Source organism: Spea bombifrons, chromosome 6 (assembly GCF_027358695.1).
Source record: "Spea bombifrons isolate aSpeBom1 chromosome 6, aSpeBom1.2.pri, whole genome shotgun sequence".
In the NCBI taxonomy this organism is placed as follows: Eukaryota; Metazoa; Chordata; class Amphibia; order Anura; family Pelobatidae; genus Spea; species Spea bombifrons.
Genome location: NC_071092.1, coordinates 14,323,606 through 14,345,521, shown reverse-complemented (window position 1 = coordinate 14,345,521; position 21,916 = coordinate 14,323,606). Strand labels below are relative to the sequence as shown.

At 38.6% G+C, this 21,916-nt stretch overlaps 1 protein-coding gene across 1 annotated transcript in view; it reads right to left on the bottom strand.

Moving 5' to 3' along the window:
- Window positions 1-493: 493 nt before the first annotated feature.
- Window positions 494-21,916, bottom strand: part of FAM78B (family with sequence similarity 78 member B) — a 45,968-nt gene continuing 24,545 nt past the window's right edge. Inside the window, exon 2 of the mRNA XM_053469310.1 lies at window positions 494-3,221. Within this exon, the coding sequence (XP_053325285.1) occupies window positions 2,699-3,221 (523 nt within the window). The 3' untranslated portion in view covers window positions 494-2,698. The remainder of the gene's footprint in view (window positions 3,222-21,916) is intronic.

Below are 21,916 nucleotides of genomic sequence, written 5' to 3'. Positions count from 1 at the left end.
AGATCCTTGTCTGATGTTGACATATTTCAAAAATGGCTTGCCGTCATGGCACAATGAATGAGTCATCCATGTCCTAATTGATTTTATATTCAGTAAATCTGTCAGGTGGTACTTGCTTTTAGCAGTTCTGCTTCAATGGAATATTGGTAAATATGTGCCGTCCTTGTTTCAAAGATTTTGGGTCACTGTCAGAAGCTATTTGAATTTTAACACATAGATATCAGCGTGTAACAAGGGCTTTATCAAGGATGGCTGACACATGGGACAATTGGCTGCTCTACTGTATGTTAGATATTTAATTATTATTATATTACTCATCTTTTTTCCTTGTTACATTTTCCCTTTTAGTGAAATTTTAGTGAAATAAAATAGTATTTAATCAAAATTAAGTTGGACAAGGAGTTTAAAAGTGTTACGATATGGAACGTCTCCTAATAAGTCATTATTTTTTCAATGTTTCACCTTGATATTATTCCAAAGCCATAGCTGGGACTTTTCGTGCAAAAGTTTATTCATTTTTCATCAATGTAAAAATACCCCAGAATAATGCAGTCAGTACAGATAGGAAGCCACAACCAAATTTCTTTGCTATCTCTGTTGTTTTGTAAATAATAGATGTCATCAAAGTAGAGAAAAAGAAACATTATTAATATGGTGTAAGAACAATCCCCAAGCATTTGTATTCCACCACTTTCAATGACCCTGCTCGTGCAGCAGTTCATTCCCCTTTCCCAGGAATGTGGACTAGTAAGACACTGGTCCAGCATTTCTGGGGACATAAACAGGGAAAACAAGGAACTGGTACCTCTTCATTCTTTGACTGTCCAGGTGAAACCTGGAGTGGTGGCAACCTTAGTCCACAAGTGGATGAAACCTTTGCAGATTATTTCACATGATATTTGGAAAATGAATCAATATAATAGAGAACATTCTTTACCATTCAAAAACATAATATTTATTACACATACTGTATATGTGTGTAGTGTTTTGTATACCCTTTAGTGTTCATTTTGTTACCGTCACAGTGTAAATATAGTGATGGAAATAACATGTTTTTTTTTTGTTTTTTTAAAGACTCTGAAGCGAAATTGATAGTTGGAGCCCCACAGAATCTATAGTATCTAAATCTTATTAAGTGTATGAATGTACAGTTTCAGTCCATATTTTTGTGTTAATAGTTATATTTTGAAATGAGAATAATGTTGGGAGCAGCCAATTGATTGATCTCCTTCAAACCACAGCCCTTACTATCTTGTAATATATTACTGATATAATAGCATGTAATGTATTATATAGTCAGGATACATGAGATATTGATAATCTTACAGTTCACACATACATTTCTTTCGGAGAACACAATAATGCACATATAAAACGTAAGTATACAAATTCATTCGCCAAGAGTCACATACACATTGCTCAGCGCTGATTTAATTTTCCGTAAGGGATCCCAAAATTCTACATCTCTAAAAGAGCACTCTGTATCATAGATGTTCTGGTAAATCCTAAAATGACAACTACATTGAAAATAATAGCAGTTAAGGTTATCATTTATTTTTCCTTAACATTTTCTCCAACTCAAAATATTTTTTTTAAATCTATTTCATAGTCCAGTTCTAGAGTGGTTCTCCAGATCAGAGAATGATCAACTTGGTTAGAAGAACTATAGCAGAACTAACGTCAACAGCAAATGTATTGACCAATAGGATTATGGTGATAACTTGGTCAATGCAAGTTCATTACAATTTCTACTACAGTGTAGCTATGGGGACTCAAGTTTGCAGAGATGTGAAAACCCCACCAACAGTGTTTGCTCATAGCCATGTTCAATGTTATCCCCCTTAGGTGAGTAGAAAAGCTGTTAACAGGCCACTTAAAGTTTGTTATAATAAAAAGTTAAGAATATCAATAAGTGGTTATACAATCTATCACCTTTGAAGGCACAGTCTGTCAGTGTGCACTAGTTTCCCATTATACCTACATTGCTCATTTTTAGCCCAATGAGACACCAACTTTTTATTCATACTCAACAGTCAAAATTACTTTAAAACTAACTTTCAGTGGTCAATTATATTGACTTAATGAATGCATGTGAAGTAACTTTTACCAAGGATTTTACCATGATATGAAATGTGCAAATGTATGTTTAAATAATAAATTATCTAAAATTGAATATTTGTATCGTGATTGGCTACATTTCCCCATATTAATATATTAATCATATTTTATTAATGGATACAACCTTTAAATTAAAAATGACTGAAAAAAAAAACAATATTTAAAAAAAAATTCTTTACACAATTTAATGTGTGGAAAATTAGACACTGAACAGAATCTCTCTTTTGTTATATCTAAGTGCAGGACTAAGAAACCGATCCACATATTTCTCGGAACTACATATATGTGGATCATAGAGCATGATTTAAATAAGAGAAGTCAATGTACCACAGATCTTCAAAGCATGTTGACTTCTGTTTGGCCTCAGGCACTAGGAAATATTTATGGCAAATGCCATTTACGTTACTAGATTTAAATAAATATGATGTATAAAATGTCTCTACACCTTCCAAAAGTTCACATTGTTAAATAATAAACACTGCAAAAAGTTTTGTAGTCTTTTGAAAACATTTTAAGGTCTTTCTACATTAGACAAAACATGGACCTTTCATTTTGTTTCTAAATATAAGCCTTTGTAGTCCTACTTTGGAGGAATTACTACTACAGACTGTCCCCTTTTAGGCCTCCACATTAAAACCTGTGCATCATTAGCATTAGGCTTTACTAATGCGTTGGGTGGAATAAGTTCCATGCGGCTTAAAATCCTTGGCTGTTCCTGCTGAGTCCTTCCCACCAACCTTGCACGTTTACCAAGTGGCTGGGATGGATCCACCTCAATATCTACTCTCATCCTCCACTTAATAGTTTGCAGAATGATCTTCTCTTTGGTGGTGGCATTCATAGCCACCAGCCAAGTGGTGAAACTTTGGTCTCTTTTGATCCTGGTGAGCAAAGGCAGGTTGCTTTCGCTGACTGGCACAGCCCATGTCACACTGGGATAGAAATTGTCATTCATGCTGACTGAGAACCTGGATACTTTGTTGGTAGGTCCCATGAGAGTCACAGTTTCCGTAGTGTTTCCATACCATGGATAGCTTACACCATCTGAATCGCTGATTGCTTTTACCCTTCCTTCCCTTAAATCAGGAAGCTCCCAGCTTGACCTATAGAGAAAATAGAAAATAAGTAAGAATGATGTAAAATTACATAGTTACATAGTTCATAAGGTTGAAAAAAGACCTAAGTCCATCAAGTTCAACCCTTCTACCTAACCTTGCTATTCTTCATCCAAAAGAAGGCAAAACAAAACATACATTTCTAGTAGCAAATTGTAAGTTCTAAACCGACATTAAACATATTTTCATACTTTTTTATATGTTAATCTCTTGCTTTTGCTCTTAGGCTGATTTCACATTACAGATCATGCAGAAACTGGAAAGAATAACATATCTATTCATTACTTTTCTACAAACTGCAGTTTATTCTAGAGTTTCAAATTGTCTGATATTTAGGCCTCTGGACTCAGCAGACAGGTTCTTCTGGAAAAAATAATAGGTCAGATGAATTTAGCTGTCCTTGCTAGGAGTTTAAAACGTTGCAAATAATACGTGGGATAAATATGCACAAACCATCTGCATAAAGACAAAAGTATTGGGACACCATCACACCTATATGAGCTTCCAAATCTCATTCCAAAACCATAGCCATTAATATGAAGTCCCCCTGCCCCATTTGCTGCTACAACAGCCATGTGTCTGTGGGAATTTGTGTAGTATATTTTTCTACCAGCCAATGCCAAAATTGGGGCAGTGCTAGGCATGAACCAGTAATTAGTTGAAAATTTGAAGTCAAATACATGGAGTCAGTTAAGGCTCTTGAAAAATTTACTTAATTTGACATAACAAGTACTGTGTACCATAACAATTCAGAGTTACAGAAATGAAAGGTAAAGAGGGTCCTGCTTACAATCTAAATGTAACCATAAAAGCATCTATTTACTGAGGCTAGGCTTTAACCACTTGACAATGGGCAGCTGGTTCCAGCACAATGTAACTTAAATATACAGCTATGCACTGATTTGTACAAAGAACATATGGATTTCTGCTGACCACCTTGACTTCAGCAGTGACTTCAACCAGGTTACCTCCACTGGCATCTGGCTCATCACCCTCCTTCAGAGGGAATTTTAATTATACCCAGTTTTTGTAATTATTTGGTCTATTTGGACATGCTAGAATTTTTGGGGAAAGTGCCTCAATATTTTTTAAGGTTGGGGGGCAGTGCAACATTGATAACTTGAGGAAACTCTATCAGATAGTACTAGACCACTGCTAATTTCAGCTGGCATAAGACAAAACATTTAAAATATATATTATTATGTCTAAAACTTCGGTTGACAAAAAGCATAGGTAATATTTTGCAAATGTTTTTATTCATGTGACAAGCTATTGTGGCTTTAATGAATGACATTTTGGGACTACAAATACCGTATTTGCTCGATTATAAGACGAGGGTTTTTTTTCATGAATTAACATTTACTGGTAAAACTTTTTTCCTTTGGGGTCGTCTTATATTCAGGCTTTTTCTTTTTTTCCTAAGTTAATAATCAGATTTTGGGGGGTCGTCTTATAATCAGGGTCGTCTTATAATCGAGCAAATACGGTATATCCATGTATAGATATAATGTAAGGAAGCTTTATTCTACTGAGAGGGTGGAACAGTATCTCAGCAAACGTAATAGAGAGTAGTACAGTAAAGGAATTTAAAAATGGATAAGGCTAATCTGGACCTAAAACAAGACCAAGGACAGACCAGATGGGCCTAATGGTTTTTATCTGCTGTGAAATTCTGTGTTTCTATCCATAAAATATGAAGTGCAGTATACGCTTCAAAAATATCTAGCTATCTGTTACAAAAAAGCTATAAGCTAATAAGTAGCAATTACATGAAGGCAATTTAACCTATTCACCTATAAAAGTTGTGATATGTTAATGACTCCCCTGTCTGCAGTTTAATGTCTGTGCTGTCTTCTCTCTTTCCCTCTCCGTACCAGGTAAACAAGCCCCCCCCCCTGCCATCTAATCAAGTGTTGGATCAACTCTGCATTCCACACTGCTATTTATACATGCAGGCATATCCACCTGCACATAATCTTACTCAATTAGCACCATAAGAGTTCTGATCTCACAGCATGCATGGAGAGAGATAAAACTTAACTCTTTATGCTTTTAGCTCAAAGGTAAGACTGCAGTAAGAATTATGATACTAGATTTGCTTGGTTCCTAGATTCTGTAATATATGCAATATGGATAATGTCAAAGCTGCTGTCATTAATACATTATCTTTCATTCAAAGGTACTATATATTTTATCGAGAGTGTATGTTAAAACAGAGAGAAACCACCTGGATCAACAGTCTGCCAGCATGAAGTCCCAAGAGGTTAAACAAGAACTAAAAGGTCACTTCTTATGATTTTGGAAAGGAGATGCCATTGTCTCCTGGGTTATCATCAGGATATGAGGTTCCCTGGTCATCCAGAATGAAAGTGGTAGGATTATTTTTTGCCCATAAAGTCCCTTTCATTCTAAAAAAATAACGTTTTTTTTCATCTACAGGTGAGCCTTCTATTGGTCTATACACATGACAGGTCTGCATTATTTACACAAGTTTTGCCCAGAAGTTTGTACAATGGCATGCAATTTAATATGCTCTCCATTATTCACAGTAGGACAGCCCCATTAGATATTTGGGTATACCTCTTCTGATATTTAAAGTCAAAATGGCTCACTGAGTATTGTCCAGTGTAATATTCTGACTGAAAATTCCTTTAATTATCAAAATAAGGAATGTGTCTTTATTAAAATCTCCCCATGTGTAAGCAAAGCACTTGACTGGTTTTGCCACAGAAAGACACAGGTCTCAGCATATATATCGATGTCTACAGTCTCTCTTGAAAGGAATAGAAGCTTAAAATGTTAGCGTTAAAGGGACAGTTTAGTGTCCCCGACAGCACCACTATAGAAGAATGCATATTAATTATTTGTAAGATGCTTTCTTCCACAACTTGGCCTACAAGTTGCAGTCCTGCAGCAGCAGCTACCCACTGCCTCCTCCATTATCTGACTTGCCACTGACTGGATGTTTGAAGTCAATGGGCCAGCCCAAGACATAATGCCACCTGGGGCAAAGTTTAAAATGCTGCCCCCCCTCTGCCGACGCCAGGGTCATTATCCACCCTTCCTCTCCCTCCCCATTATCTAACCTTCCTCTCCCTTCTTCCTTATTATCAACCCTACCCCTCCCCCTTTATACTTCACTTACCTTTCAGCAGTCCTGCGGCGAGTCTCCCTGCTCTGCCACGTTGCACACTGCTTCACTGCTGAGCGCTGGAAATGACGTCAAATTCCGGCGCTCGGTGTTACAAGCCGGCACCGAGACTGAGCTAGAGGGCTTGCAGAGGAGAGAGAGGGGCGCCGAGCGGGTACTGACAACTTGGTAAGCGAAAACCATTTGGCGCCCCTCTCTCTCCTCCACTTTAAAAAAAAGTGCCGCCTCTTCAAAAGTGCCGCCTGGGGCAATTGCCCCACTCTGCTCCATGGTAGGGCCGGCCCTGTCTGTACAGTCCCCTGCAAATAGTCTTCCCCTAGATAGTGTCGGATCTGACTGGAGGTAAGTAAATCACATGCAGGGAAATGTGTTTGCATTAACACATCTCCTGTGGGAGGAATGAAAAGGGGCAAATGTATTTGAGGGAATTCTGCAGAATCCCCCCATGAATTTGCAAAACAGACACCGCGGAAATGCAAAATCAAGCAGCTATCATATGCATCAAAGTGCATTTGCCTCACTGACATTTCTAACCCTAGTATGGCACAGTACATGTTTTCAGGGGAAAAGGCTCAAAATCACCAAACACATTCCTTAAGGAATACAATACAGTTTTAAGGAATAAATTGTCATAGTAAAGATTTTTCTTTATCTGACAGACGTGTTACAAAACATTCTCCAAGGAATTTATACTGGAAGGTATATTATTAAATCTAAGGGAACTAGCTACAGGAAATACTAAGTGACTGGAAATTTGCAAGAATTACTGCCATATTTGCACTTTTTAAATGTTACCAGCTTCCCAAGTGCATAAAGAACCCTCAAGAGAACGTGAAAGTAATAGAAGGAATCTAAGACCTGCTATTAAATATATGACTGTAACATTTTGTATTCAACTTTGTGACTACAGCAAGGAAAGTCTTAACCAACATTGTGTTATGTAGATCATACTATATAGACCCAATATAACATTTACAGGGTGGTCCCCTAAAGTAATATACTGAAAAGAATTGCTGCAGTAAACACTATTTATTTTACCATAAATTTATTGAGAATGGGAACAAAATGTTTAACATTGTTGTCCCACTTAAAGAGGAGCTTTCATTCCTAAATCTTATATTTTAGAGTTTGCTACATTAAATAATTACTTTACATATTAAAATAAGCTTACAATGAGATGCTCACTAGGCAAAAACAAGCATAAAGAATTGTGTACATGTGTATTATCTGAGCGCCACCTCTACTTGTGTATTATCCAGGCATCAACTACCTTTATTTATCCACAGGAAATTATAAACTGAAATTTACAACTCTCCTTGACTGATGCAGCAGGACAAGGCATTGGGATCAGGGGATTTCTCTTCAAACCATATCATGGGAATTGGGAAGCATGGTCTTCATGGGATTTTTAAAGTTACTGGCTGCCTGGATTTGGAGCTGGTAAGCTATAGGGAGGATTTTGAAGCCCTATAACAAAGTGATTAGCTGGTCTCTTGGGCCGATACTCTGGATGCACCATGAACAGCATGTGAGGGACTCCAGTGCCAATCTGTATGATGATGACTCAAGGATTTAGGAGTATTAACTTCCATACACTTGGGAAAGTGCATAAATACTATGTTGTAATTGAAAATAACTTGTTTTTAATAAAAACATAGGCACACCAATAACGGTACCAATAATTGTTTGGTAGATGCAGCTCCAACATTCCCTATCTGATATCGTCTTTAGATGTTATGCTCAGACTGTTCTAAAGCTGTGTCTAAGACGTCAGGCATATGTAACTCAATCAATCTGGCCGAGCGTTGTTAAATGAGAGATGTTGCCAGGGTAATAGGCCATCATACCGAATATTCCTTTCAAAGTCTTTCACATAGAAATACTCAACAGGGAAAAAGAGTTCTACACACTGGCGTAACTACAGGGGTCGCAGCAGTCGCAGCTGCAACTGGCCCCGTGCCTCTTGGTGCTACCCTTGCAACCCCTTCTTCCCGTCTCCTTGTACCGGTTCAAAATTCTTTAGAGATCAAATCGGAAGGGCGCTTTCTAAACTGAACCGGCACGGGGAGACAGGAACGTTTCAGGGTGACTTGACGTCACACAGGGAAACCAAGGCGACTCGCACAATGTGCACGAGAAGCCAGAAGGAAAGGTGCAGGAGCGGCGAGAGGTAAGTGGGGGCGGATGGGAGATGGGATATATGTATATGTGTTTGCATATATTATATATATGGATGTGTACTTGTATATGTGTGTGCGAACATGCATGTGTACTTGTGTGTATGTGTGTGAACATGCATGTGTACTTGTGTGTGTGAGCATGCATGTGTACTTGTGTGTGTGAGCATGCATGTTTACTTGTGTGTGTGAGCATACATGTGTACTTGTGTGTGTGAGCATACATGTGTACTTGTGAGCATACATGTGTACCTGTGTGTGTGAGCATACATGTGTATTGTGTGCGTGAGCATGCATGTGTACTTCTGTGTGTGTATGAGCTTGAATGTGTAATTGTGTATGTGGAGTGAGATGGAGTGTGTGTTAGTGAGTATGAGTAAGTGTGTGTAATTTGTGTAAGTGTGTTCAAATATGCTGTATGTTGGAAGAGGGGCAAAGAAGGCACAGACCAGTTGTGTGGGGGCAATGATGGCACTGACTAGCTGTTGAAGTTGGGGGCCCAGGGCCATTTTTTGCACCAGAGGCCCGTGGTTTCTAGTTAGGCCCCTGGTTCTACAAATGGAGCTGCCATGTCTAAAAACACGGATGTTCCTTTAATACAAGGGATACAAACTTCAGTAAACAAAGAACAAAAAAGAGGAACACTACTTACTAGCAATTTTGGAACAATGAACGCTCCATACAATACATTTTGATAGAAAAGCGGAATATAAGTGTCATCAATGTCACACATAAATTTACAAACACAACAGCAACCAAACTGTAATACAACATTAGGGTTCACAGAGGTTGCAGCTGCACATGATGAGTCACAAAGCATGTAGATTATTGGTGCTAAAACTGTGATCATTGTCCTGAGCCACATGACAATTATGCCCCATAGTTCAAACTACTTTTCTCCCTGTAAAGGTTACATTACAGCTTAATATACCTCTCTATACATCTACTGATCTAATGTATTGGGATGACATCTGCAAAAATCTGTTTTCTGAGAAAAGTAAACTAGACAACCAGAACGAAGACTACACATTAAATTATGGTCTGCCCTCTTAGTTTAACTTTTGCAAATACTGTGATGTATACTGATATTTACTATGATGTATACAGGTATTTACTATAAAACTTGATACAAATGATATAAGTAACAAATCTTATAATATCCATGGCTATATAATGGTAAATATTTGGACCAGTCAGCATGATTAGAACGTTGCAAGGTGCCTCGATCAGTATTTTAAGAATTACAAGCCTACCACTTTAATTTGTAAAATGTTTCATATTAAACTGCTCATTACATGTATTTCATCTGATTTGGTTTACGCTATCATCTGTCTGTGTGGGTTCTTTAATCCTGGCGAGACATCAAGAGCTTCAAAAACTAGATTTATTGAACTTCATTCAAAAAGATTTAGAAAAAGATTTTGGTAACATTTTCATAGATAAAAGGCATACTGGGGTGGATTCAGTGTCAAAGATAAATCTATCACAATTAATTGAATAAAATGAGATAAAAACATATAGATATATAAGAGAATATCAGCATTGATTCATTAAGATAAATTTGGTACATTGTTTTTTTATCTTTTTTGCCATTGCAATCTATTTGAGGATTGCTATTTAATTATTTACTGTAATTTATTTTATTAAAAACATATAATCTAGCCCATCAGCAATGTTATTTGTGATACCCACATAGCAACCAGTGGTTTGCTCCAGTTTCCATGAACAGCATGACAAAACATCTTTTAGAGCCTTGCAACAAAAATGCAATTTGTAAATGAATATTTCATGTAGGCGCCATATTATTTATGACATGTATGTTTTATTGTCCATGTTCCATTTTAATTAATAGTAATAACATCATAATAATGAATACAATGTTTCAATATGATTTACATTAAGTATAGTACAAGAGCGGCCATCAGGGCAATAGGAAGGGTGAGGCGAGAGAGACACTTGCCTCAGCAGCTGCAGCCTCCAGGACTGGTTGGTGAGATCACGGATCTCTCTAACCAGATCAACAGGGCCCCATGGTGAATCACATTGCTGCCAGCAGTGTGATTCACCACAAAGCCCCTAAAAAAACAGTAGCGTATATATAGGGGAGGGGTCGAGCAGAGGCCACCTCCCCTGGGCCGGTCTTCAGGAGAGTGCCGAGGCAGCTGCACGATTGTGCTCTCCCCAGTTAGCGCTGGTCTGGGGAGGAGGTGTCTCCGATGAGCAGGGCTGGTTGGGGAGATCGTAATCCCCCTCTTACTGGCCCAACATTAGGGAGTGCGAGTTCTGTCAATTCAGACCTCGGCTTCTGTGCTCCCTAATCGCTACACGTCGGCTCATAGTGATGAGGGAGCAGTAAAGGAGAGGCCTGCAGTGACAGACCTCGCTCTCCAACCATAGGATGGACGATAGAAGATGATGGATGACGGAAGATGATGGAAGATGGGAAAAGTAAAAGATAGGAAGAAAGGGGTGTATATGTGTGTGTTTGTAAACTGGTGTGTGTGTAAGGGCAGTATGTGTGTAAGAACAGTGTATGTGTAAGAGCAGTGTAGGTATTTGTGTGTTTGTAAGCAGGTGTGTGTGTATATGTATGCAAAGGCAGTCGTGTTTAAGGGCAGTGTATGCATATATGCGTATTAATGGGCAGGTGTGTGTAAAGGCAGCGTGTAAGGGCAGCGGAAATAAAAATAACCCCTGTAAAAAAAATAGCTGGGGGGCTTGGGCGCAAAAGGAGTTAGCTACGGCTCTGGCGGACATTTTTTTATATTATTTAACTAAATAATCTGTTACACCTTTTCAGCCAACATTTATTGTGTGGCTAGCTCCTTTTAGCTGTTTGTGGCACCCCCCACTGTTTGTTTACTAGCATTCAGTATCCATGGTAGTACGTATGCGTCCTACCTCTTATAAAAGGAACTCTGCATTTTACATATGGTTGCTTAGCTACCTCATGTGCAGTTTTTGACACAGCATGCACCCTCCTGCTTCTGACACTTTATATGTTAGTATCACAGTGTTTAGAACAGATGCCTGGTAATTCCTTGTGTCACTGTAATGGGCAAGAGGAACTATAGTCATGTGATACAATATTAATAAGCTATGTCTAGAATATTGGAAATCTATAATTCCTCTTGTGTTGCACATTATTTACCAAATACTATGTGGCAGGATGCATCCAGAGCTGCAACATATAACAAAACAAACATGCCTTACAATCCTGTCATGAAAAGTTAAATACAGTATTCATATACAATGGGGACAGTCAAGCAAGAAATAGCATGTTAACTCTTTGAAAACAGTCACAGAACAATGTACAGCCACTAGAACATTAAGCCTAAATTACTTAGTCAAATACATGGCAGAGGTGGTAGTTTATATACGCGGAAACGTTATGAATCTGGATGAGCATGCTTAATTTCTGCTAACTTAATGCCACTAGAATCCTAGTTTCTGTTAAATCATTAATGCGTGTGAGGATAAATGTCATCACAAGTGTCAAGTGTTAATAAAAGAGCGGGTTGCAGAAAAACATCAAGGTGCAAAGGCATAATGATTAAATCAACATGCATAGACAAGCAAAAAGTGCATGTTATGTGAAAGTACCCTCACAATTGCCCAGGTGCCTAAACTGCTAAACAAATATTTAACAAAGCAATTGATTAAAGAATTGCTGAAGGTGGAATAGACATTCCTTCTGTTGTTTTCTTTGTAAGCATTAGATAAAAATAGATACCGTATTATTTACTGACTCTATAGATGATACAGTTTAACCATTTAACATAATAATCTAATACAATCTAAAATCATACAAATGCATACCTTCCAAGTGTCCCTCTTTAGCATGCAGATCCTTGTGTCTCTAAGAGTTCAGAATTGTTGGTGATTACGAGAGTATGACAGTGTTTTACAGCCCAAAAATGTATAATAAAATGTATATAAACAGCAGGCAATATGGTTATAAATCAAAGCATGAAACTACAATACACAGTTTTTACATGTGAACTTGTCTGTAATAAAATATCTTGCATGCTCTATGCTAGATTGAGAGGGGTTAATCAAAGTACTGTGATCATCTGGGTGCCAGAAATAGAGCTCTGTCTGTTTTTTGTCAAGGACAGAAGATGAGTGGTTAATGGCAGGGGACATCCTCAGTTCCTATCTTTGAAACACTTAGTGAAAAGGAAAGGCTATTTATAACAATGATAATAAAATGAGCACATGTAAAAATGTTTCAGGGTATGAAGAACTAAAATGCATTTATTAATTCCGCCTAAGGAAAAACCTATATATGGTAACTAATGCTAGATACATAATATACATAGGTAGATGCAATATTTGGTAATTTTATAACTCTTAAAATTGTTAAATATCAGTTAATTGCAAAGGTTCTACACAATGCTACTAATAAAGGTCCTCATTGAAAAACACTATTTGTCAAGTAATAAAGGTATTCTGAATTAAATTGCCTCCATTCAGGCAGAGATCTCAGCTTTGAAAAGTAGGAAAACCACCAACAGGGATTCTCAGCTAAGATTAAACAATACGGAAAAAAGTCAGCTCGACTGTTTGACTTTAAAATTTGCCTATTCTCTGAGGGTTCCCATGTATGAGTTGTTCTTGAATTGTAAAATCTAATGTTTTTATAAACATTACAGCTATTCCTGTCCAAACACATTCACACTCACAAAACCTACATAAAAAGTTGGGAGACACACCACAGTCTGTCCAACTTCATTAAGACTTGGCTGCATTTCGTCCATTATGGACATAAATGAAATTGTGAATTTTATGCTTTTTAGGTTGATATTCACTGGGTATGCACTGAATTCTGCCTTTGATAAATGAAAGTGTGTGTGTATATATATATATATATATATATATATATACACACATCTGTTTCTTAGCAGGTCTAAAAATTAGGCTAAAAAAAACTCAGATAAAGAACAACTGACATTTTACACCATGTCATGATTTATTCAACAAAAATAAAACCAAAATGGAGAAGCCATGTCCGAAAAAATAAGTACACCTTATGATTCAATATCTTGTAGAACTACCATTAGCAGCAATAACTTGAAGTAATAATTTTCTGTATGACTTTATCAAGTCTCTCATATTGTTGTGGAGGAATTTTGGCCTACTCTTCTTTATAACGTGGCTTAAGTTCATTGAGGTTTGCACGCATTTGCTTATGCACAGCTCTCTTAAGGTCACACCACAGCATTTCAATCAGGCTGAGGTCTGGGCTTTGACTGGGCCATTGCAACACCTTGATTCTTTTCACTATTGTACTATAGACAGTTAATTACAAAATTGTTAAAATCTGCTCTTCATGTGAAATAAAAAAAATTTGCATTGTTTACCACCTATACCTCATTACTCTTTTTGGATGCAGTACTCCATTCTACCTATGTCTGCCGATCTCCATCTACTCCTGCAGGCCTCCAGTTATAATTTTTTTATAATTTATATGTGTTTTTTTTAATGTTTCACTTTTGTGTTTTGCAGACTGCCTTAAGGTGAACTTTCTCCCATAACTCCAATCTGGTTTCAGTTTCACGACTGAAGATAATAAGCTCAGTTTTTATTTCCACAACAAAATAACAATGACATTTCCTTTGTAGGACAACGATTTTAAATCAATAAATATAAGATTTGCTTTAAAAAGCAATAAAACAAGACTGCAACATAATATTTCTCAGTCAAATTACTACCAATAGGGATTTTTTCCTTGATATTCAGTCAATGCGTTTGCCATGCTTAAGTAAATCATCATAAAAGTCATTATAAATCTGTTCAAGGGACTTTGTTCTATATTTCTCAAAGAAAATAAACTATTGAACTCGCTTAGATGTCATTTAATGAGACCAAACGTAATTATTGCTCCCTAAAGAAAATAAATCCAGTAACAAGTGCTTTTTATCTTTATAAATATGCCAATTAAGCCTTACATAAGTTAATAACAAAGGTTTGAGCCCTGGTCAAAAATAATTCTAAATTTAGAGGACCAGGAAAGAGTACAGGTAGCAACTCAACACATGTAAAAAATATTCTTTCATGTTCTCAATTAAAACCTGTACACCCCTCTGTTCAGTTTATTTATACATCCTCTTTTCCATGCTGAAACCACTAATTACCGCTACAAGAAAGCTACTACTCCCTCTTTCACCCCTCCTTTTGTTTCAATTACCCTTACTATTACTTTAGAGCTTTCAAAGCCCACCATTTCTGCCAGGAGCTTTGTATAAAAGCACCATAAGGCTAGATGGCAAGCTTACAGGCAGGGTTCTCAACGCCTCATGTGTCTGTATATATTAATGTATATTTGATATGTGAGTTAACAGCTCAACTTAAATTGTACAGCACTACATAATTTGTTGGCGCGTAATAAATAAAAGATTATAATAAATAATAAAAGGAGCCTCCATAACCATGAGTCTAATGGTGGGAGCAGCTGACTTCTTCCTTCATGGAACTCATCTCTATGCTCCTTCAATATGGGAAACCTTCTCCTTCATTGGTGGCATGGGGCGATAACGTCATGCTATTGGCATTAAGCATACCCACAGCGACAATTACTATTTAACCAAATAATACAAAAAAGTAGGTGCTTTGTATCTGTCAGATCAGCAGTAATAAATACACCTCAAAAGGAAGAAATGTTAGAACAAGAAGTCATAGTCTAAAAAAGAGTCAGAAGTGTAGATGTAATGCAAGAAAAAGTTTTAATTACCTGCCATCATATTCTATACTCCTATGATTATATGCATTTTTTATAAACATTAAAAGTTAAAGAAGACTCAAATTGCTGTCAAATGTATTGCTACTGAATCTGCCAGTATACAACAAATATACTACTACTACTAATACCGTATTTGCTCGATTATGAGACAACCCTGATTATAAGATGACCCCCCACCGGTGCGGGGAACTCTGATCTCTGACAGCCGGGGAAGGTCTGCGCGATGGACGCAGACAACCCCCGCTACTAGCCACACCTCCTTCCGGCTGCAGAGTAAGTTATCTACGCGAATCGTGTAGACATCTACACGCTGCCCCAGCTACACACCGGGGACTCAGAAGCACCGGTAAGTGGGGCGGGCGGGGGGAGGGGGAGACAGGAGGATCCAGGTCCCCTGCAGCTGCGGGGGATCTGGATCTTAGTTGTCTCATAGTCAGACCTATTTGAGGTCTGATTATAAGACGAGGGGTATTTTTCAGAGCATTTGCTCTGAAAAAAACCTTGTCTTATAATCGAGCAAATACGGTAATTTGAATGGCTGTGTATTATCTATTTTGTATTGTCACCATCCTAGATTAACTTTGCACATACTGAGTCTGAGAGCTATATTTAAGTCAGGATTGTGACTTCTTGCCAGCCTTACATTAAGGCAATGTAAGGCTTTGCAGTCTCATAAGAGTGTCTGGTTTTTCACAGGTGCAAGGTGCCTAGAAGACGGAGGATTAGAAATACTTTAGAACGGTGGCTTACATATATATATATTACTTTCATTCTTTAAATTGTCTGCATTTTATTTTTACAATGTTGTTTTTATACATATGTTTTATATATAGTAAATTAACCCTTTGGAATTTGAAGCATTTATGAATACATATGATCTTTATCTAAGTTACAATAAGGAACACACAACACAATCTCCTTTAACTGATAACACCGGTTATTGTATTGTTCTTGTTCATAATGAATACATTGTTTAAATATTCACAGTGTGGGTTGAAAAGAGTATGGCAATCTCTAATTACTTTAATAAAAGCTCATTGGAGTCAGGAGTTAGCGAACCTGGAGTCCAATCAATGTAACGGTACTGGAGGTGTGTTTTAGAGCTACCTTGGCATAAAAAACAGTCAAACATTTTGAGTTTGCTATTCTCGAGAAGCATCTATTCATGTGAAATCTCAGAAGACCTACAATCAAGAATTGTTTGTTTCCCTTGTAGGAACAGTGTGTGGAAGGCTACTTTCTATTCCAGCATGACTGTGTCCCAGTGCACAAAGCAAGATCCATAAAGACGTGGTTGGATATGTTTGGTGGGAAAGAATTTGACTGGCCCGCCCAGAACCCTGAACTCAACCCCATTGAACACTTTTGGGATGAACTGAAAAGGGAGGACCAACTTCATATTAATGTCCCAATACTTGTGTCCATACAGTGTAGCTTGGCTAGAAACTGCAACAATGAAATGAATTGGAAGAAATTTAACAATATCCAGATGATGCCTTGGATTTCTTTTTTTTTTTTGAGAGGCCCACTAGATGTCAAGACTAGAGATGTAAATTTTCCAGAAATCTTGAAGCCATGGAAATTTTCAGAAAAATTGAGTGGAGTAGTTTTACAAATGTAACATTATTTTGTTACACTGGGAACATGAAATGCAATGTATATAAAAGTATCATGCTTGAAATAAAAATACAGCTTATTCAGTAAATAATAAACTAAATTTGCTTTTTAAAACTTTATTTTTTGCTGCAAATGGAACAAGGTCTGTATGTGTCAAGAACATTTCAACTATACTGATGCTGTGTTTTTGTCATTGCATTTGTCACTGCTTTGTCATTAACCCCCCTTTTATATTTTTGCCCCTTGTGTATTAATGCCCTAGCCAGGCCCCCCTTTAGTATTGATTAATGTGTTCCGCCCCACAACCTTGTGTATTGCCCCCCTTTGTGCATTTATGCCACCATACCCATGTGCATTGATTTATGTGTTGCCCCTAGCCAACACCCCTCCCTTGTGTATTGATGCCCCAACCCCTTTTATAGTGGTTAATGTGATGCCCCCCCTTTAGTATTAACTTATGTGTTGCCCAACCACCTTTTTGTTTATTGATGCCCCCACTGCTATGTGTATTAGGCCAAGCCACATACACCCCTGTTTATATTGATTCTGTAATTTCAAAACCCAGCCATCCCCCTTTCGTATTATTTAAGTTTTAATGATATCTCAAGGGAATTCCCCCCTCTCCCTTAAATATAGGTCCACTTTCCTCGAACCCCTATTGTTTTAAATACTTCCATTTTTGCTTTCTTTTTTTTCCTGCTCTCCTCCGATGTGACGATCCTCTCCCCGTCACGAGGAACTCTTCTGTGAGCCCGCCCCCTTGAGTGTCACGTCTTGAAAGGAGCGGAACAAAGAGCCTCACTGAGGCACTACCACTCAGCAGCACGGTGTGTGCAAAGTGGCCGCCTAAAAAAATTAAAGCGCCAGGAGTGCACACACGTCGGTCTTACCACCTCACCTCACGGCCACACTACATGAACGTTGGTCTGCCAGCCCAACCGGTGGGCCTGTCCGTGGGCCAGCAGACAAACGTTCACGTGGTGCGGCTGCGAGGTGAGGTGGCAAGACCGCCGTGTGTGCACGCCGGCTACTTTAATTTTATTAGGTGGCAGAGTTGCACACACCGTGCTGCACCGTGAGCAGGGCCATTCCACGTGCCGCACATTGAAGTCCGGCAGGCCGCACATTGGACACCCCTGACCTAGGCGCCATGACAAAATTCTGAGTCGCCATGGTGACCTGGGATTTGTCGAGCCCTGGTATTGGTCATTCTTTCCATTTGGCAGAAGCCCCATGTTTTCTGCACATTACATTGTTGTTAATGCTACCTTGTTATATAGTATCTGAGCGTAGGCTGGTTGCATTTAGCTAATTTTAGACGGTGTCTTGAGGATGATAATAAAACACAACAATCATGATGATTGATGATAATGATAAACAATGTCAGTAGTATTCGCTACCAAATGGCTCATAATTCTTATATCTAAAACAACTTTAAATGTTAAATGATAGAGGTGAAGGACCTGCAATTGTGCTAGCATTTATGATTGCCTGTATTTGTGAGTGTTGCTGCTAATGGTATTAGGAGATGAGGCTAGAAGACTACTAGTTAGTTTTAAGTTAGACATCTATATATAACACAATAATATAATAACATTCTATATAATGCATAATAGTATATTTTTGTTAACAGTTGCTAATACATGCAAGCTTATCAAGCAATCTAAGTTGATTTCTGTGGACCTCCCTTTTATTTCATGATTATGTGAGCCCTTCTTTATAATGAACATGTGAGTCTGTTGGGCAGTCAATGCAGACCTCTCTTCTAATCTGACCTGAACACCCAGAGGGAACATAGCAATGACTGGGGAAACACAGGCCATCACATGCAGCTTAGTAATTACACTGAGTGCAGCTGAGGACGTGATGCTTAAAGTATGTGCTGCAATACTGGCCTCCTATTTTATTTACACTCAATATCATTCTTCAGCATCTCATCACTTGGTTGTTTACCGTAACCTTCCAGCCCTCTCTTCCTTCATTTTTTTCAGTTTGCTCTCATGAAACAAAATGTGATTTTTACAGATATTGATGGAATGTAAAAAAGTCACTTATGTAAGATGTAGGGCAATTGGCTTGATGTTTTGCTGGACTTTGTCAACAGTAGTCTATTTACTGATGTGTGTCACTTCAGTGCAGGATCGTGGTTCACATGTATACATGCAAGATAATAATTTATGACATCTTCCATCCTGAATAAGGCAGTCTATTTGTCAGTTTTTTCTTTCTAACAGCTGTACTCGTAGTTTAAGGGTGATGCATTTTATGGGCTGCCCAGACAAACCTGCTCATATGTTTTCATCTTAAAGTTTGTAGGTTTTCATTCTGTAGTCCACATTATAATATTGAATAAAATAAAGTCTCTAGAGGCCTGATTTCAGATACTTTTTCACCCCCACCTTACCTTATGCAGAGAACCTTTAGCCATCAAAATGGCATTCGCAGAATGGCATCACCTCTTGGAAGGTTCGAAAATACCTGTTCCCATTTATACAGGTGACAAGAACCTTACTTACCCAGAGAAAATGCCAAAGGGCTTAATTCCAGACAAGCCAGACTGGCATTGTTTTTTACCAGGTTCAATTACCTGGTCACTTACTGGCCAGGATCAGAAAACGTAAAAGCAGATGCTCTATCCCATTAATTTGAAGAAACTGATAATATACTGTAATTAACAATGAAGCTTTTATCTCTACCTAGTGTATCCTTTGAGTTGTTAATTCAAGCCTTCTTTAACAGATTGTTTTGCCTTCAGCGTGCCCAGAGATTTCAGTCATGGTCTTCTTTGTCCATTTTAGGGCTGCAACTAACGATTATTTTAATAATCGATTAGTTGGCCGATTATTTTTTCGATTAATCGATTAATCGGATAAAAAAAATGAATGTAAATTTTTCATTTATTTAAAATAATTTACTAAACAAATGATGTTAAATACAAACAGCAGAATAAAAAAACTTTGATAATAAATTTCTTGTCTTTATTTCGCAACCAGCCCCCCAATATATGCACATTTGAGCCCAGGCTTGCTACGCTGCCTCCCAGACATGCCATGCTGCCCCCCCACATATGCCACGCTGCCTACCACAGCACTCCACGCTGCCTCCCACATATACCACACCACGCTGCCTCCCACATCTGCCACTCCACGCTGCCTCCCACATATGCCACGCCATGCTGCCTCCCACATCTGCCACTCCACAATGCCTCCCACATATGCCACGCTGCCTCCCACATCTGCCACTCCACGCTGCCTCCCACATCTGCCACTCCACGCTGCCTCCCACATCTGCCACTGTGCCTGATACGCCTTATATCCCCTGATACCCCACTCCATCCTCCCCAGACATGCCACCCTGCCTCCCAGACATGCCACTTCTCTACCCCCAGACATGCCTTATACACCCTGATACACCACTCCGTCCTCCCCAGACATGCCACACTGCCCTCCCCACATATGCCACGCCATGCTGCCTCCCACATCTGCCACTCCACAATGCCTCCCACATATGCCACGCTGCCTCCCACATCTGCCACTCCACGCTGCCTCCCACATCTGCCACTCCACGCTGCCTCCCACATCTGCCACTGTGCCTGATACGCCTTATATCCCCTGATACCCCACTCCATCCTCCCCAGACATGCCACCCTGCCTCCCAGACATGCCACTTCTCTACCCCCAGATATGCCACTCTACCCCCAGATATGCCTTATACACCCTGATACACCACTCCGTCCTCCCCAGACATGCCACACTGCCCTCCCCACATATGCCTTATATACTGTATATGCCTTATACCCCCAGATATGTCACTTCACTGCCCCCAGGATTTAGATTCCCCTAAATTAACCCTAAACTCCCCATTAACCATAACTGCCCCTAAATTAACCCTTAACACCCCCTTAACCACAGCATCCCCTAAATTAACCCTAAAGACCCCATCAACCACAGCATCCCCTAAATTAACCCTAAACACACCATTAACCACAACTGCCTCAAATTAACCCCAAACACCCCATTAACCACAGCTGCTCCTAAATTAACCCTAAACAACCTATTAACATAACTGCCCCTAAATTAACCCTAAACACCCAATTAACCATAACTGCCCCTAAATTAACCCTAAACACCCCACTAACCATAACTGCCCCTAAATTAACCCCCACCTCCCCTAACTTTCAGTAGCCCAAATATATATATATTACATACATATATACACACACACACACATATATATATATATATATATATATATATATATATATATATATATACACACACATACACATTATATATATATATATATATATATATATGTGTACATATACTTACAGTTAGATGAGTGTCACAACCATGTGGTTCTGGCCTGGAGAAGGAAGGGGCGGGGCCAGTTGTCACAGTGATTACAGGGAGGGGGAGTAAGTAGGAGCTGCTGCTGTGAGACGGTGAGTCAGACTAAACGGATTATATAATGAGGGGGATTTTTCAGAGCGTTTGCTCTGAAAAAACCCTAATTTTATAATCGATAATAATCGATTCAACTAATCGATAATGAAATTCGTTGCCAACGAATTTCATTATCGATTATTATCGATTTTATCGATTAGTTGTTGCAGCCCTAGTCCATTTCCTGTTCCACACATACCTTGGAGTCATATAGCAATGGACTTTATCTACCAAACCTCCGAAAGTAAAATCACCATATTAGAGGTGGTCTTCTCTTCAAAATGGCACAATTTGTGGCTCTAGGAAAACTACCCTCTGGCAAGGTTTTACCTACTGTATTTTTCAAGGAGATGTCTTCATCATGTCTTTTTCAAGGAAGTGCTTCAATGTATCATTTCGGATCAAGGCTCTTGCTTTGTTTCCTGTTTCTGTAAGATCCTGTGTACTCACTTTGGGATTAACCTTCACTTATCATTCAAATCTACCCCATTCGATGCCGTTTAGGAATATAATCTTCTGATTTGGCCTCCCAGGTTGACACCTTCTGCCTA